The 19,622-nt window shown below is 34.7% G+C and overlaps 1 protein-coding gene across 15 annotated transcripts in view; it reads left to right on the top strand.

Moving 5' to 3' along the window:
* Positions 1-19,622, top strand: part of CEP170 (centrosomal protein 170) — a 129,166-nt gene that overhangs the window by 78,746 nt on the left and 30,798 nt on the right. For 11 of the 15 annotated variants that reach the window (XM_081490235.1, XM_081490234.1, XM_081490232.1 and 8 more), the window contains 4 exons: positions 130-423; positions 11,952-12,101; positions 14,808-14,934; positions 17,117-18,952. In XM_081490235.1, the coding sequence (XP_081346361.1) occupies positions 130-423; positions 11,952-12,101; positions 14,808-14,934; positions 17,117-18,952 (2,407 nt within the window). The remainder of the gene's footprint in view (positions 1-129; positions 424-11,951; positions 12,102-14,807; positions 14,935-17,116; positions 18,953-19,622) is intronic. The other 4 variants (XM_081490237.1, XM_081490231.1, XM_081490228.1 and 1 more) reach the window with 1 other exon arrangement.

Here is a 19,622-nt window from a genome sequence, read left to right as displayed (position 1 = left end):
AGGTCATATTCTTTCACTCAGAGTACGGGAATCTTGTGTCAGGAAACTACTTATTCAGCACCACATACAAAACTTGAAAAAACAAAATCTCCAACAGCAGATGCCAAAGTGGTTTCTTTGTCTTTACAGACTAGCTCTGCGCACCACAGAGGGGGGCATGGTGTTCCACATGGGAAATTGTTAAAACAGAAATCAGAGGAGCCATCGGTGTCAATTCCCTTCCTACAAACTGCATTATTAAGAAGTTCAGGGAGTCTTGGGCACAGACCAAGCCAGGAGATGGATAAAATGTTAAAAAATCAAGCTACTTCTGCTGCTTCTGAAAAGGATAATGATGATGACCAAAGTGACAAGGGTACTTATACCATTGAGTTAGAGAATCCCAACAGTGAGGAAGTGGAAGCAAGAAAAATGATTGACAAGGTAAATAATTGGTATTAGTTTTCTCGTGGTATATTTAACTGTTGGAAATTATTAGAGGATATAAAATGTTTTCATGTAGTTAGTATATTAAAACTTGAGGATTTTATTAGGGAACAGGATACCTAACAATAAGACCAAAATACTTTCTGATTTTGTTCTGCTTACATTCTGAATTTGCCTGAGTTTCATACGTAAAGTTCTGTATATATAAGCTGTTTGGACCTTTTAAAGTTGTAATAAGATTGACTTTTTAAATGCTATATCTTGACCATGCTCACTTTGCATTTAAAAACTAAAAATCAAAGAAAACCAGATTGCCGTTGACTCCATTAATATAAACATGAGCTTGAGCTGAAAATAGTTAAACAAAGGTTTTCCACCTACTAATTTTATTTTGAAAGCCGATGAAAATAGATGTTGTAATCCATTTTATTCTTTCTCCTTAGTTTCTTCTCTCAATTTCTATTCACTGCTGTCTGTGGTGATAGAAAAGAAATGTGTAAAAACAAAATCAGTGTGTTTATGATACTCTTGAGTTTAACCAAGGGTATACCTAGTCATGATGATTATTTACATCACCGATTTTATTTTTGATGTTTTTGATTAATGTGTATAATGATTGTTGTATGGTTTAAAAAGTAGTTTTGCCCCCAGTAATGGAAGATTGACTTTAGAATCCACTGTATATTTTATCCCCTGGAAGACAGAAACATAAATTTGTCCAAGCATTAATCTCTTGTTTCAGTTTTTGTTACTTAGCATGTGAGCAGCATTAGCATCACTAGAGAGCCTGTTAGAAATACAAAATCTCCAGTCCATCTTCAACATAGTGAAAAGGAATCTGCTTTAAAAGTAGGGCTCATACGCAGATTAACATTTGAGATACACTAGTTCAGATGATGAGCTTACACAGTGATCTTTTATAGAATAGACAAGGTAACCCTTTGGGAAGCAGGAAAATTATTAGGACTTATATTTACTTTTAATTTCATAGTTTTTATTTCTATTTAAGAGTGTTCTATAGTGTATGCAGTCTATTACTACATTGGTGTATATATATATATATATATATATATATATATATATATACATATAAAATTTCTAACATCCATTTATTGAGGAGCAAATGCTCAAAATTTTTTAGTGTTGGGATATAGAACTCCAGACTTTTGGAAACCCATTAGTTTAGGAAATAGATGTTGTGATAGTTGTTAATAACAGAAATAAATAAAAAAATAAAGAGAAATAAAGAAGTTTTTAAAAATTAACAAACAGATCAAGTAATATTTCTAATAATAGTAAAGGAAAGCTAAGAACACAGTCGTAGCAATAGAAAATGACTCAGTCATTTCTAATTATTTTCATCACTGGGAATCAGTAATGACATTACTTTCAGATTAAAGTTTATAATTTTTCCTCTGGTTATGAAGAACAAGTATATTGCTATTTAAGATACTGTCAAGTAGAAAAGAAGAGGATAGGTTTTGGAAAAAAAAAAGAAAGCTCAATAAGTTTTAAAATTCAGATTAATGTTAATTTTATTCTAGTGTAGTTTTGTTTGATTAATGTATATTTCATTTATAGTTTATTGTTTGTCTATTAAAAGATCTTTCAGTGGGAGATTATATTGTAGTAATTTAAAAACATGAACACTTGTAGGAAGACAGATCTGTACTAGATGTAGCAGATATAAGTACACTGAGTGAACACTAGATTGCAAAAAGAATTCAATAAAATATATAAGTGGCTTATTATTATGATGCTATCTTATGATAAAAGGTCTATAAATGTTAGCTATGTTATTAACCTTATGAGGAGTTTCCATGTATGAATCTCTACACTAGGTTTTGATAAATCCTGAAAAGTTCCTCAGCATTGAAAAGGTCAAATCTGAAACTCAAATGGAAGTTAAAGTGCAAGGAAATAGCCTGGCCACAACAGAAAGTCAAGAAGGAAGTCATTGTTGGCAGTTGAGACTCTTGAAAGCTAAACTGCTGGATGAAGAGAAGGACCACAAAACCTGGTGTATACCTGCTATCCATAATAGGCATCCTTTTTTTCATTTTCAAAAAGAGTCCCAATTTCAGTGACAAGTTATATGGTCACACTATGGATAAAGAAAACCAAGAATCTAAAGCAAGATTCATTTAAGGGAATAATGTCAGAATGTGACTGAGTAGATAATTCAGTCATTCTTAGTTTGTATAAACCAGAAAACAAAGCTAAGGCCATAATTGTAGGAAAAAACAGGAGTCACTACATTATGTTATGAATGCCAAAGAAAAGAGCTGAGATTCTACTGGCTGTGGTTAAAGCTAGAGGTCAGATTCAGGCTAACTAAAGTCAGGCTCTGGGGAAACAAATGTCTGAAGAAAATGAAGTAAACTGTGAGCATGAAGAAAACAAAGACCCAAAATAGTCAGAATCAGGGTGTAAGAAGGACTTTGGGAGGATGGGAGGAGATTCAGACATCATATCAAGTTGCTCGGGTAAGCTTTGTCATCCATTTTTCTCCCTTTTGAAGTTAGAGTGTGTGGGATGGAAGTGGGGACCATCAGCTGTTGTCCATCTGAATTTAATTGTTATTTGGGCCTGAAAACTTCAATGTAGTCTCTTTCCTTTTTTACTCCCTCATTTGAGAGTGGGTTTATTTCATTAATTTTTTTCTCAACCTTTATTCAGCATCTGCCATGTGCCCAACTTTGTGTTAGGAGAGAGAGAGACTGAAATGGAAAAGACAGAGTTCTTCCCCTCAAGAACTAAGTATATGGAGGCATGGAAATATACAAGTGAAAACATATGCATTAAAAATAGTATGGTGGATGCTTTGATAAGCAAACTGTTCAAGTAAGGGTACCAATAGCTTCCATGAGGAGATCTCAGGTTAAATATCTTTTCCTCAGAGAATTCTTTAGCTGTCCAATCTAAGGAAACACCCCTCCCCTCCCCCGTACTGTCAGATCAGCTTGTTTCATTTTAATCATAAGCTTTATCACCATTTGATAGTTTCTTATTTATTTATTTGCCTCTCTGCTGCCCTATAATATACACACAAACACACACATGTGCACATGTGCAAGAATATAAACTCCATGACTATAGGAACCTGGTGCTTGGCATATAAAATGTCCTCAGTAAATACCAAATTTAATTGCCATCTGAGCTCATTTTGAAACATATGAGATTAATCCCATAATAGGCATGGTCAAGGAGAGTTATTAAAAAATATGGAGCAATCTTTTCAAAAGCCCAGGAGGGTAGAGGCCTTGTTCAGAGGACCGCAGTTACTTTCAGACAAATGAGACTGGACTAGACATTGACGGCCCCTCCATATCATATTAAGGACTTTAGTGGTTTTTTTTTAATGCTGAATGCAGTTGTGAATCATTGAACACTTTTAAATCTGGCGGTGACATGCAAATCACTGTCGTAAGTGTGAAGAATGGATTGAAGCTTGGAAAGGCTGGAAGCAGAGAAGGCAATTAAAAAGCTACTGACATGTCCAGTAGTCAGTTGAATATAAATGTCTAGATCTTAGGTAAGAGATCTGGGCTAAAATAACATTTTTGGAATTACAAGAGGGTAGCTGTGAATGCAAAATACAGGTGAGATCACCTGGAAAGAGTGTATAAAAGTGAGAAGAGACAAAGTACGAAATTCTTAGCAACACCAATATATGTGGACAAAGGAATAAGAGTGAATAAAGGAGGATCAAACATAGGAGTAAGAGAAAACCAAAAGAACAATAGCACCTTGGAATCAAAGACAGAATAATAAAAGTGAGTAAGCAGCAGTTTCATATGATACACTGACATTCAATATGATAAGCACTAGAATGCCTTTTCAGTTTTTCCCCAAAGTACACTGTATTTCTACGTCTAGAGACGATAAGCAGAACATATACTTGCCTTGCAACTCAGGAGAAGTTGCATACTGTTAAGTAGGATCTCTTTAAAGAGGTGATCAAGCTATAATGTTGTTATCTTTTTCTGTGTTGGTTGTACTGTAATGTCATTAAAAGGCACTGAGATATCTCTGCCCCAACCTCTTAAGTTACGGGATTACAGCATTTTGGTTTGTACTTCTGTGTTGTGTGTTTGTCAGTAGATAAAACTTATTGTATGCTTTGTCCCCAAATTTACTTTTTATAATATTAACGCAAATGTCTGTTATTTATAAAGAACTCTTAAGTTTTACATCTAAGCTTACATGGAGATGTGCTATAATAAGAAAGTGCTGTTAACTGCCTGGATTAAAGGTAATTATCTTCCGCGGCAATGGTAGCCTCCCCTAGACCTCCCTCCTTTGACTCCCCTGTAATAACCTAGAGAACCCATCATAATACCAGTTTCTTTTCCCCACTCCTTCGTCCAAAACACTGCTAAGGGAAGAGGAGGATACTCGCAGGGCTACTTCATAGACTTTTAGGCTAAATGAGAAAGACTTATAGTGAAAACAGAAAGCCAAATATTAAATGAAAAGAAAAAATACTGGTCTTTGTAGAGGGCTTGAGGTTCTTTTGAAAAAAAGTATTTTTCTTCTCCATAAATTTCATACCATAGACCAGTTCTACCAGACACTTCTTTCCTGAGTTTTGATTCCCCCAATGCCTCTTATTAGCGTATTCTCTCCCTTCATGGGGCCTCGTATCTATCAGTGCTGCTTCTGTAGGCAACAGGTGGTAGGGAAGAATCCGGAACCAGGAGAACTATACAGGACTGGAAACACAAAATGAGGAACATCGATAGCAGTGAGACATCCCAGAGGAAGTCGGTGCTGAGAACTTGGATCCAGGTATAAGCAATGTGGAATGAAGATATTCCAAACTCTGACATTCACAGCAAGATTCTAGACTAGGTTCAAGTCAGAGCCAAGGAACTATGATAAAGCAGAGTCAAATTCTAGTTAGAGAGAGCCTGTTAGAACACAGAGGAGGGAGGTATGTGCAGAGTCCACTCATATACACAATAAGGTGTCTGAGAACTAAAGGAAAAGAGATCAGATAAGAGCCTTGAGTAGTAAAAGAGGACCTTGATAATAGAGGCTGCATTTGGAATTTGACTTAATATTTTTTTTTTCTAATTCCTATCAATCCAGAAATAATGTGAGTTAATATAAGGGCTGAAGCAAATAGTGGTTCTTAACAGGTAAATTCTGACAGCTTGATTTTTTTTTTTTCTTTTATGTTAATCTTCTTTCCTGCTGTCTCTTCACTGAACAATTTAAAAAAATTTTTTGTATCAGGAGAATTCAGTTTTGGTCACTCTGTTGATGCTCCTCTCCCCTTTTTAACACCCCATGTCTTTCTTAGGTACAGGAAACTCTTTACTGCTGTATTAATCCCCAAAGCTTCATAAGGAAACCCTCACCTTTTTTTCAGTTAAAAGCTTAAGATTTAATAGGTTTGCCCAGATTTTCCCTTCTCTACTATTGTAAGAGATCTTACTTATTTTCCTGGTTTGTAGGGGCTTTTCACTTACTGTGCCCTAGTCTAATAAGCTCTTCCCTGTGTGGTTTTTTGGTTTAGTTTTGCATGCCTACCTCCTTTTCATAATTTACTTTCAGAGGCTTTCTTTAACCACTCTATCTATAAAATAGCCCCAGCATTACCCTCTTATAATACTACCATGGTTTCTTCATAGAACTTACCTCTAGCTAGTTTATTTTCTCTCTGTCCTTTCTAGAATGATCTCATTTGTATTGATCATGTCTGTATTTCTTGTGCCTAGAACAATGCCTGGTAGGTAGTAGACACTCAGTAATTATCTTTTGAATGGATAAATGAGAAAGAAAAAATTTTGACTTGATTTTTATGTTTATCAATATTTATATGTGGTTAGCTATATACTAGCTAATTTATTTCAGTGAATTTATAGATTGATTAAATGCAGTGAGGCCTCCACAAACAGATTTTCCTATATTTTATGTGCTGAAATTTGTTTATATCTTGATTCCAAAATAACTTGTTAAAATGTGTAATTGCAAACTTGTGTTTTGTAAGTTTTTGTTTGTAATAAATAAGAAAGCTGCAAAAGACTATTGTTTGCATCAGAAGAAATGTGTAAGTTTCAGGGGAATTGCTTTGATTAGTAGAAATCTAGAAATACTTTTGCGTTTCTATTAATACCACTTAAACACTTAATGTTAAAAATCTGTTTGGCAAGGAAAGAATAAGATGGTAATTGATGAGCAGCCAGATTTTAGGTATGAAATAAAAGAATGCATGACAATGAATTAAGCTATATAAAGGAGAAAAACTGGACATTTTAACTATAGAAGCGTTAGATAGGAACTGAGTGTGATTTGAATATACAAAAGGAGGAACTAATAAAAAAAGAATGCTAAAAATGATGAAAAGGAAAAGAAGGTGGCTGTAAGACTCCCAGGAGAAGGCAATGGCACCCCATTCCAGTACTCTTGCCTGGAAAATCCCATGGACAGAAGAGCCTGGTAGGCTGCAGTCCGTGGGGTCGCGAAGAGTCGGACACGACTGAGCGACTTCACTTTCACTTTTCACTTTCATGCATTGGAGAAGGAAATGGCAACCAACTCCAGTGTTCTTGCCTGGAGAATCCCAGGGACAGCGGAGCCTGGTGGGCTTCCGTCTATGGGGTCACAGAGAGTCTGACACGACTGAAGCGACGCAGCAGCAGCAGCAGTAAGACTCCAAAAGAATAGGAAGAATCAAGGATGTAGGATAGGTTCTGGGAAAGGACAGAGATTTACCCAGACAGATGAAAAGGAAGAAGGTAAAGTCAAATGGTGCCTTTAAAAACAAACAAACAAACAGGTAGGTGGCTCAGTGGTAAAGGATTCACCTGCCAGTGCAGGAGACGTGGGTTCAATCCCTGGGTTGGGAAGGTCCCCTGGAGAAAGAAATGGCTACCCACTCCAGTATTCTTGCCTGGAAAATCCCGTGGACAGAGGAGCCTGATGGGCTACAGTTCATGGAGTCACGAAAGAGTCAGACATGACTTAGTGACTAAACAACAAAATTCATGTAACATTTACTGTATTAGCCATTTGAAGTGTTCAGTTTATTTTTTAGTACATTCACATTGTTGTGCAAACATCAACATTGTATAACTCCAAGACATTTTCATCACCTGATAAAGAAATCCCATGCCTATTAAGCAGTCACTCTGTCCCCTGGCAACCACCAGTCTACTTTCTGCATCTGTGGATTTGCTTCTTCTGGCCATGTTGTATAAATGGAATCTCATAGTATGTGGCCTTTTATGACTTGCTACTTCTCACTTTGTACAATCTTTTCAATGTTTGTCCATGCTGTAGCATGCATCAATACTTCATTCCTTTTTTTGACTGAATAATAAATAATAATAGTGTGTGGATATACCAAATTTTTTATCTGTTCACTCATTAATGGACATTTGGGTTGTTTCTACCTTTTGGCTGTTGTGAATAACGCTCCATGAACATGCATGTACTTGTGTTTATTTGTATATCATGCTGAATTGTAATATATATCTCGTACCCCCATTCTGAGCTCTTCTTTTATAACTTTGTCTGATTTTAAATTTAAAAATTGATTAAAAATATGTTATAGAAATAACAGTATTGAACGTTCAGAACCATTTATTCCAGTGAATTTGTCGGCTTTTGCATTTTAAAAATGAAATTAGGTTTTCTTGGAAGATTGCAAGTTCAACTTCTATTAAATTTTCCTGATTTTGTTCCCTGATGTTAGTGGCTAGCATTCTGCATAATTCTTGAAATACTATGTGTCAGGTGATTTCCATAACCCATGAGAAACTCTACTGTTGATTTGAACTAGTAGAGACTGGCAGATTCTTTACCGTCTGAGCCACTAGGGAAGCCCCATTTCCATTTCTGTGGGAGAATAAATTACGAATTTCAACTGATTTGGAAAAATTTTAAACTAATACATTGAGGAGTATTGCTATTCACTTGCTATTTTGCTCTACATTAGTAGTATCACGTTTGTATGCATAAGTCTTCTCCCTTCCTCTACCCTTTTTCACACTTCTCTCAGCTTTCTGTCACAAGAAGTATGCAACCTATGTCTGAGGTTACCAAATGTAATTTGATCCCTTTTTCAAGTATTCAGTAGATGTAATATTTACCTCCATGAAAGTTAATCTTGGGTTTGATATACCATTATTCCCCCTTCTCCAACTTCCAATTTCAGAATTAGACACTGGACATTCTCAATATAGTCTGAACCTTTAACTAATAATGACGATAATGATAATATGCTAGTGAAAAACCAAGGTCACACTTTTCATAGGCTCAGTTTGTGTTATACATGCTAGTCTTTTATCACCCTGAAGAATGTTTAGTTTCTTTAAATTTAGAACTAAAATCTAACAATATTGCCTAGTTCTTTTGTATTTTAACTACAGAGTACCTCTGCTTGATTCAAATGGCATTCTGTTTTTTTTGTTTTTCTTTTCCCCTAAGCTTCTGTTTTGGACCTCAGCTCCTTGAGAGCAAGGACAGCAAAAAAAAAAAAAAAATATATATATATATATATATGTATGTATGTATACATATATATGAGTTGGAGGTGGCAGCCCATTCCAATATTCTTGCCAGGATAATCCCATGGACAGAGGAACCTGGTGGGCTACAGTCCAGGGGGTCGCAAAGAGTTGGACACAGCTGAGCAACTGAGCTTATATATAGTTTGTTTATTTTTTAAATACCCTATGGTGGTGAACCCAATAGCCTACAAATAATGTAACCATACCTCAGTAGCAGGTTGTTAAGACTATTTAAAGTAGCCAATGAGATATAGCTGTGAAATCCCAAAGTGAGATGCCACATACCACATGTACATATTCAAAGGAAAAGATTGAGGACACGTTCCCTATTTCTATCTTCTTACCCTAAACCTAGAGGCTCCTAGAGGAGTCACAGGTCACTCCCCCATATAGAGATGCATCTGTCTGGATCAAGGGAATTCTAGGGAAGAATACATGAAAACCACTCTCAGCCCCTAAGGTAAATAAATCATTTTTAAACTGCCAGTACCAGAGAGCACAGAGAGTACAAGTTCAAAAAGAAATTTTCTGTTCCCATACCACTCCTCCTCCTTCCCCATACCCTTTGGAAAAATTAAAAACTGACAAACTTGGGGAGGAGGATTCTACTTAGGAAATACAAAAGTTGGGCAGATATCTGCTCTTTCTTTCTTTCTCACTTTAGACTTCCAATCTAAAAAAGTTTCTAGCTGAGTGAGACGCACCCTGATTTTTTACTTTATCAGGTTTGGGGGTTTAATTGATCCCTGCATAGTGGGGAAGAGAAAAGATTCATGAGCCTAGGTTAGCATAGTGTGTTTGTAATATCACTGAACCATCTAGGAGGAGAAAGTACAGATAGGTTGAGTAACTGTTTGCAGTTAGTAATTTCAGTGACGATCACCTGGGGACAAAATCTAGAATGAAAAGATGAGAAAATCTAGCAAGCTTGGTCTCTGCTCTGAGGAGCCTTCAAGTTGTGTTTAAGTTATGTATGCATGTCAGATTATATGTACTTTTTTAGATGTGAAAAGTACTATAGCTTTGAAGTACACAGAGAATATAGCTATTTCTGTCTTTGTTTTCACGTGAAAGTTGTAGATTTTTTTATACTGAGACATGAAAATGACAATTTAGATTTCAAGCTGAACTAGTTATTAGTATCGTTAATTTTTCAAAACACTATCAAAAATATAGGTATGAACTTTGAAGGCTTCCTTGTTCATACAGCAAGCACTACTTCAGGCCATATTACTTGTTTGGAAAATATCAATAAATTGCTACTTCTCTGACAGATATGTGTATAGCTGTTAATATCTCTGATGTTTTAAGAGGAATCTATAGGAAGTCATGTGACTACACTTTCTGTACAGCTTCAGTCCCCTTCCCTAAAACTATTAGTTCTCTCTGTGTGTGTCTTTCATTATTATTTCAAAATAGTGTCGGAAGCAATTTGAAGAGATTTAATAGATTCGGAACTGCTGATGCTTAGATATTTAAGGAAATCAAAGTTTTGGAAGTCCATTTCGAGTTATGGATTAGAATTAAATCAGAAATTAACTGAAGGTAAATTTTATATTTACATGCCAGAGAGATACAACATACAAGTAATCACGTGATTATTTTTATCTTTTACTCAAAATTTTGAGTTGTAATTTTTTTTCATGATTATGCAAATAAGGAAATAAGCTTCAGTAAATGTGGAGTTCAGTGACTTGAGTTAGAGATAATTTTAAAATTTTAAGGTAGTCGTGCATAACTTAGTAGTTCTGATTTCTTTCTTTACAAGTGGAGTTGAAGGCAGAACACATGGAAAGATATATTTAGTATGTCTTACTGCTGTTCTTGTTAAACTTGCTAATTCTGCTTTTTGGCAAAATGAAATGGGTTTGTTTTTTCCCTTCTGTATACTAAAAAAATTCATATTAAGTAATGACATCTAGTGGTAACATTTCCAAGTTCAGTGAATTTTGCAAATTTGATATTTGCTTTGCTAAATGTAGACTTCAGAATTTATCAGCTATCATTAAAAAGTACCATATCATTAAAAAGCTTTCTAGAAAATAGTTTAACTTAAAGGTTTTTTCCATTTTTGTAGAAAATGAAGGCTCTTTGATTTTATTCTAAAGCTCTCTTCTATAAAGTGCTAATTCAAGCACATGTTACCATTCTTCATTTTAATAATCAGAACCACAGCTAATACCTATAAATAATAACCATTGGCAACCAAGTAGACTTAATAGTAAAACAGTGTTAAAGTTTATATAGTTATAAACTTTTCCCAGTCAATTCAAAGCCTTAGTTGTGCCAATAAATGAGTAAGACTCAGGTACCTGCCCTTAAAGGTACATGATTGATTGTGGGTCTCTGTGTTTAGAATATTTCAGAAGTGTTGACTGCAAGAAAGCCTTCTTATTGAAAATGCTAACCTGTGTGAACAGACTCAGGAATCTGCATTTCAAAGAAAGGCCTTTAAGTTTAAAAATTATGTTTTATGCTACAGAGTTTAAGAATTATAGTATATTTTATACAAAGATCATACAATAGAATCTTATTTAGTACCTGAGAAAATTTAATTCATGTATGTAAATATTAAGCACTTGTTAGGGAAGAAACAGATAAAATCAACCATAAGCTTTAAGCTTCCAGCATGCTTCTCAAAAGCAGAGACAAACTGAAAACAAGCTGAAGTGGTGTGGTACTCTATCCTAACACTTGGCATCTTAAAATCTTTTAACAAAGCAAATTAATATCCTGAATATCTCTTATTTATTATCAAATGGTGCATTTGATAAATGTTTAAAAAGGTTAGTTACATTTACATAAGCTACCACTGCCCTGTTTTCATCTCCAGCTAATACTCCTATTGGATGTTACCCTATCATTAAACAAGTTTCCCTCATTATTGAACTTACCTATAAATTAACTTAAAATACTGTTATTTGCCTCTGAAGTTACTGATAATGCTCACATATTAATCTGCTACCCAGACTTCTCATTTATAAAATAATTTTCTCCTCCTAGGTATTTGGAGTAGATGACAATCAAGATTATAATAGGCCTATTATCAATGAAAAACATAAAGATCTGATAAAAGATTGGGCTCTCAGTTCTGCTGCAGTAGTAATGGAAGAAAGAAAACCACTGAGTACACCTGGATTTCACAACTCCGAGGTATACACATCTTCCTCACATTTTTTACATGCACAAAATATAAATTTTTATCATTTGTTAATTACAGCTGACCCTTGAACCACACGGGTTTGAACTGCACAGTTCCACTTTCACACATACTTGTTTTTTCACTAAATACATACTACAGTAGTACACGATCCATGGTTGAATCCAAGGATTGGGAACTGTGGATACAGAGGGCCACCTGCAAAATTATACATGGAGTTTTGACTTCACAGTGGGTTGGAGCTCTTATTCCCCCTCAGCCCTCACCTTTTCTCAAGGGTCAGCTGTATATTATTTTAAGCAGTTAATATATCCTCTTGTGAAACACTGTAATATTTTTTTGTCAGTCAGTGAAAATGTTAAATTTCAGTTAGCAGTTAATGAGCTATATGCTCACTATCTCTGACATTGAGGTAAAGTGTGTGTATATATATATATATACACACCGCATATACTTACTAGAAGGTCATGTATTTGGAATGGAAAGATCTATCATGCAAGCTTGTGCCTGATACATACAACTTAAAAACCTAAATAAGTGCCCTTGTAGTGCATCCCAGGATGCAACTAGAAAGGGTGGCTTGGTTGATACTTACGGAGTCAGTGTAGTATAATAGAGCTTCTAAGACCTGAATACAAATCCTAGAACTGCCACATCTAACAGGGTACCTTTGAGTCAGTCATTTCCCCTCTTCTCATCTTCAGTTTTCTCATCTATGCAAATGGTATTTTTCTAAAATCTATTTACAGGGAGGGATATGAAGGATGGAAAGTACCCAGCAGAGTAATTGTCTTAGATATATGCAGTCAACAAATGTTTATCCCTTTATTAGAAATGTTATTAGAATTTCACTGTACACTAATATATTGGAAGAAATGTAAAAAAAATTATATATGACTGAGAAGTATTATAATTTATTCAACTAACAAGATTTAACATTCAGTGGAAGCTTTCTGTGTACCATTTTACAAGTAATGAAACTGAAGTATATAGAAATTAACTTGGTCAAAGTCTTAAAACTCATACCTTGTGAGGCCAGAATTTGAACCTTAAAGAGCTTTGATGTGTTAACCCTTTCTCTTATTCATTATATTACCTTTCTAAAAATGAGTTAATTTAAAATATACAAATAGTAAATATATATTAAATATAAATTAAATCTTAAGGTATAAATAAAACAAAATATAAATGAAGTATTGTATTTGTGTGAAATGTATTATTTATAGTCAACTAAATTCAGATATATATATTTGCTTATTAATATAAAATTTTTCCCTTTATGATCTGCTATTTCCTGAAAACTGTCAAAACAATTTTATTTTGAAGTTTTTCCCAAGATGCTTAATTTACTTATTGAAAGCAAGTGATACTTATTCAAAGCAGTGTTTTGGTATTCTGATTAATTTAGAAAGGGTGCTGGTGACTGTGAACTTGTTGGACTCCCTCTTCTCCTCTTTATCCCCTCAGCTCATGCCAAGTAAATTTATATATAGCCCAAGTATGTACCTGCCTTTGAAGGAACCACCTAAACTAGCCATTAGAACAGTCTTCACAGAATAGGTCTACATAAATGTGTGTCTTTGAAACCCATTCTGTTGTGGGTATTCCTAGAATGAGGAAAATGGCACTGGTACCTCCTTCAGTCTCAGAACTGTGAACAACTCCCACAAAATCTTGGCGGGAATTCAGATTCAGCAGGCTTTGGTATCTTTAGGCTGCACTGCGTGTATGTCACTTTGTATACGACTTACCATTTTAATTATTATTCTTGAAATTGTATATAGTCTTATGAAATGTTTATCAGTTTTTAGACTGTCATTTGACACTTTTAATAAAATGCTTTTTGAAATAATTCAGAATAAAATTTGATCAGAGCTTTCCAATTCTTAGTTATCGTTACAGGTTCAGTACTCAGCATTGACTTAAATTTCTAGTGAGGAAACATTTTTTTCTATACACCTAGATCTTCCATCTTAAATACATAGATTGACCTGGGCTTAAGAATTACCAATATATAATCCATATATATGGAACCATATCATGAATTAAATTCTGTTTCACACTTGACTAATCATTTGCCTTAAAGACAGATCTAGATGGGACAGATCTGTGTTCACACTGGTTATACAAAAATTCTTAAAGATTTGAGTGATTTCTAGCTTCTTCTGGAAATACTAAGTATTGTAGAAAGAAGCCTAAAGCTTTGGGCTTGTATTTGAAATCCCTGAAGATATGACCAGGCAGATTTTAATATGCCCTGAGAGTGTGGAACCAGTCTGGTTTATGGAGACATTTAGAGGACTGAAGAACAACTTAGAAATAGGTCTTAGACTCTCTGTGCTATAGAATGGATTAGAACTAACTTTGCTGTGGTAGCCATGAAGTTATTGTAGTACACCTGAGTTTATTTAGCAGCAGTAAATTTTAAGCTCTAAGAGTTTATTTTAGTACCATTGTTAGTACTTAATAAGTACAGAAAATTTTACTACATTCACAGTAATAATCTTGTAGTTAAAAGAGGTGCCCTAGAAAATCTTTATATATGAGGAAATATAACAAATGATAATATATCAATGTGAGGTTTAAATATTGCTTTATATGATATGTTAAAGGGAATTTAATGACTAAATGAAATTCTCTGAACATGAGAACAGACTTGACAGACTAGATCATTTCGTTTTTTTATTTCTCTCCTTTAGGAAGGTACATCTTCGTCTGGAAACAAGCGTTGGGTTTCACAATGGGCTAGTTTGGCTGCCAATCATACAAGGCATGATCAAGAAGAAAGAATAATGGAGTTGTCTGTACCTGTTCCTGTAGAGCATGGTATTTTCTTTTGTTTTTTTTTGTGAGCCATACATCAGTTTTTAAAATACTATAAGCTAAGTCTGTGTAGTGAAAAGTGAATTAAACCTAAAGAAATCTATTCACATAGTCTTAAGCTACTATATATAGATTTTATTTTCACTAATAATGCAGATATCATTAATGTAACTCTAACTGAAAATAGAGGTAATTTGTAGATGAAACATATATGTGTGTGTGTGTATATAAATATACACACTCACAAAAACTTATATATGACTATATGTATGTAACATATATACATGTGAAAATTTTAAAATAAGACTAATACAGTTCCCAACTGTCCCTTTACTAACACATCAGATATTTAAATGCCACTTTTTTCCATATGTTCAATGAAGAAAATTTACTTAATACAACTTAATTTATTAAATACATCTTTTGCAAATGTATAATATGATTTTTATTACTACCTTTTTACTATATTTCTGTGAACTGAAATATAAAGTTTCTTTAAAAGAACAAAAATTATGATGCCTCTTATGATTTTATTATTAGATTCAGTTCATTACATTCTTCATTAAAAATAAAACCCTCAGGAGAATTTGTATGTGGCTTTTTATCTGTTTTCTTATCTGTGTTATCACTGGAAGTTGAAATAGAAATTTATTTTGTGTTTCTTGTGGCACCCAAAAATATTTTTAGGAATTTTGTAAACATTAGACAGCAAGTATTTGAGCAAAGTACACAGCAGTGTACTAGAAAAGCTGTACAATTTATCATAAAAATTAGAAATAATTTTTAATATTACCAAAAATCTTTGGAAAGACAGCATAATTTTCAGATGGGTTCACATAAACTGATTACTGTTTGGGGAACAGAAAAGCAACTCAGGCTAGAGAAAATTATAAAAAGAATCATTATAAAAGTATTATTAGCTGTGGAAAGCAAAATTCTACCCTTGTTATAAAAATTAATAATATTTGGCCTTCATTATTTTGTTCCTGTTTCATCATATTCTAAATGAGCTTACTTAGATAAGCTGATAAATCTACTTATATCGTAAAATGTTCTTGTCAAATATTCATTGAGTGTGTGTGAGGAGCCAGGACAGTGTGAGAAATGCTAGAAAAGTACAAAAAGATAAAATAGCTATAACTAAATAAGTTTAGTGCTTTAAGTAGTACTGTGGAGGTAAGACATAACCAAATAACATGATCATTTGCTAAATTAAAGTTACATTAGTAAGTTATTAAGTATTTTCCTACATTATAGCCTTAGTATTGCTATGAAATTTAGATGCTAAAATTTTATAATTATAAAAGGATGACCTCAGAAGCTATATCTAGTATCTTTTTTCCTCTTATACCCAAAAGATTCAAATGCTTTATATGTTAACTTATATTTCCCTAAAAAGATCCCTTATCTCAGAAGTACATTTCATTTATAACAGTCAGGAAAGTCCTCCTTAAGTAATATTCTTAAAGTCTCTCACATGGAAATGTTGAAGTTATATATTTTCCCATCAACTTCTCGTTTTGAAGCTTTAATATACCAGAAGATCATAATTTAAAAATAACTCAGTTTGTGAAATTATGACAAGTCCTGTCACCCTTTTCCTTTCTTATAATTGTTAAAAATCTTTTTATTAGCTTTGAATTTTTTCTTTTAGAAAACATTGTTAAAGTTATACATTTTCTGTTTTACTTAGGAAATCCAGACTTGTCATTCTTTCAGTAGATAATGATGCTTATTAAAAATTAGGTATATTATTATTCTTTACTATGTAATTCAAAGTGTAGCAAATAAATTGTTTATTAGACATTATTTTTACAGTTCTGTATATACTATGCAGAGTCCATTTTTTGTGAGTAAAATTTCACAGATGGGACAAGTCACAAAAGCAAGAATGTGAACTTCTCAAAGGAAAAGAGAGCAACAGATGTAGATTTAAGATAAGATGACCCTAATTTTCATCTCATAAAATTTGCTCTCTTGACTCCTGTTAGTAATGTACCTATTTGTGCATCTCAGTATTGCATTTTCTTTTTAAATTATAATGTCACAATGTTGGCATATTTCTTCAAAGTTTTACTTTATACTCAAGCGATATCTTGACTTCAAAATCTAAGGTAACATGACATTTGTTTTATTTGCACTTTTTTGCCCCGGTAAGTTCCTTATTTGTTATTTTCTTTTATAGATACAGATATCAGTGAATCTGGCATTTCACTGAGAAGTACTGGCTCAGCAGCTTCCTTGGCTAGTCAGGGAGAGAGAAGGAGACGAACACTGCCCCAGCTTCCAAGTGAAGAGAAGTCTCTTGAAAGCTCCAGAACAAAGGTTATAGCACAGAGGTCAGAGATAGGAGAAAAGCAAGACACGGAGCTTCAGGAGAAAGAAGCATCTGCACAGGTATACCAGAAGGATAAACAAGACCCTGACAGAGCCTTGAGTAAAATGAACAGGGCAGTCAATGGTGAGACTCTTAAAAATGGTGGAGATAGTAAAACCCTGCTTCACTTAGGCAGCTCTTATTCTGGAAAGGAGAAAAGTGAAACTGATAAGGAAGCTTCTTTGGTAAAGCAAACATTAGCTAAAATCCAGCAACAAGAACAAAAGGAACAGGCACAGTGGACACCTACTAAATTATCTTCTTCAAAAAACATTGCAGGTCAGGTAGATAGATGTAGGGAGGAGTCTTTTAAGCAGGAGTCACAGCCTCAAGAAAAAATTCCAGGACTTTCTGCAGGCAAAGGAGAAAGAGCAATACAAAACGAGAGTAAGAGAAGAAAAGCTGAGGAAGTTCTGAAAAGTCAGACTTCAAAGGGAGGAGACAAGAAGGAATCCTCCAAGTCATTAGTGCGACAAGGAAGCTTCACTATAGAAAAACCTAGCCCCAACATACCCATAGAACTTATCCCCCATATAAATAAACAGCCTTCATCAACACCCCCTTCCTTAGCATTAACAACAGCCAGCAGAATAAGAGAAAGAAGTGATTCCATGGATACTGACTCTAGTATGGACACAACCCTTATTCTAAAAGACACAGAAGCAGTAATGGCTTTTCTAGAAGCTAAACTGCGTGAAGATACTAAAACTGATGAAGGCCCAGATACTCCCAGTTATAACAGAGACAACTCCATTTCACCCGAATCTGATGTGGACACAGCTAGTACCATCAGTCTGGTTACTGGAGAGACTGAAAGAAAGTCAACCCAAAAGCGAAAGAGTTTCACTAGTCTCTATAAAGATAGGTGTTCCACAGGTTCTCCTTCCAAAGACGTTGCAAAGTCGTCGTCTTCGGGTGCTAGGGAGAAAATTGAAAAAAAAACAAAAAGTCGTTCTGCAGATATAGGTTCTAGGGCAGAGGGTCGTAAATTTGTGCAGTCCAGTGGAAGAATAAGGCAGCCTTCAGTAGATTTAACAGATGATGACCAAACCTCTAGTGTACCTCACTCGGCCATCTCTGATGTTATGTCATCTGACCAGGAAACTTACTCTTGTAAATCTCATGGAAGGACTCCACTTACCTTAACTGATGAGCATGCACATTCCAAACTGGAAGGAGGTAAAGTAACTAAATCCAAGACTTCTCCTGGAGTACCTGGTTCATCCAGTAAATCTACCACTCTCCCAAGGCCACGACCTACCAGGACTTCCCTCTTGCGCAGAGCCCGACTTGGTGAAGCCTCGGACAGTGAACTTGCTGATGCTGACAAAGCATCTGTTGCTTCTGAAGTGTCCACAACAAGTTCGACATCCAAACCTCCCACAGGAAGGCGTAACATTTCTAGAATTGATTTGTTGGCTCAGCCTCGTAGAACAAGGCTTGGCTCGTTATCCGCTCGCAGTGACTCTGAAGCAACGATCTCTAGAAGTAGTGCCTCTTCACGGACCGCAGAAGCCATCATTAGAAGTGGAGCCAGATTAGTACCTTCAGATAAATTTTCTCCTAGAATTAGAGCTAACAGTATCTCTCGACTATCCGACTCCAAGGTTAAAAGTATGACCTCAGCACATGGCTCTCCTTCAGGTAAATTGGATCCAGACTTTTAATAATATTATTGTATTTCTTTTATGTTTTGGGACTCCTTTGAAAAATTGTTAGCATCTATTCCCAAAATTTTCAGCAGAAAGATCATGCTATAGAGGGTTTTGTTCCTTAAAAAGTTACTTTAGTTAGCTTGAAAGTGAAGTGAAAGTGTCAGTTGCTCAATTGTGTCCAACTCTCTGCGATCCCATGGACTGTAGTCCACCAGGTTCCTCTGTCCATAGAATTCTCCAGGCAAGAATACTGGAGTGGGTTGCCATTCCCTTCTCCAGGGGATTTCCTGACCCAGGGATCAAACCTGGGTCTCCTACATTACAGGCAGATTCTTTTCCATCTCAGCCACCAGGAGGAAAATTCAGAAGTTATATACACTTCCAGTTAATGCCCTGGTACAAAATAGTGAATTCAAAATTTGAAGTATATTGAACTGATTTGGGAATTTTAAATGTCTATTTGGTGAGGTATCTGGGTTTGTGTGTCAGAATTAGATTAGGAATTATTATCCGGTCTATATAATAAAAGTGAATATTGTGTTTCTGAAAACATGTTCAACTTCTAAATATCCTCATATAATTCTAAGTTCTTGTGAATCTGAAGAACAGTAGTATACTTTTTGTTACTCCTTTCAGAACTAAATGAAAAATGAATTTTA

Source organism: Giraffa tippelskirchi, chromosome 5, assembly GCF_054371585.1.
Source record: "Giraffa tippelskirchi isolate mGirTip1 chromosome 5, T2T-mGirTip1v1.2.pri, whole genome shotgun sequence".
NCBI classification, from domain to species: domain Eukaryota; kingdom Metazoa; phylum Chordata; class Mammalia; order Artiodactyla; family Giraffidae; genus Giraffa; species Giraffa tippelskirchi.
The sequence above is the reverse complement of the archived record's forward strand: the minus strand, read 5'-3'. Positions and strand labels throughout refer to the sequence as shown.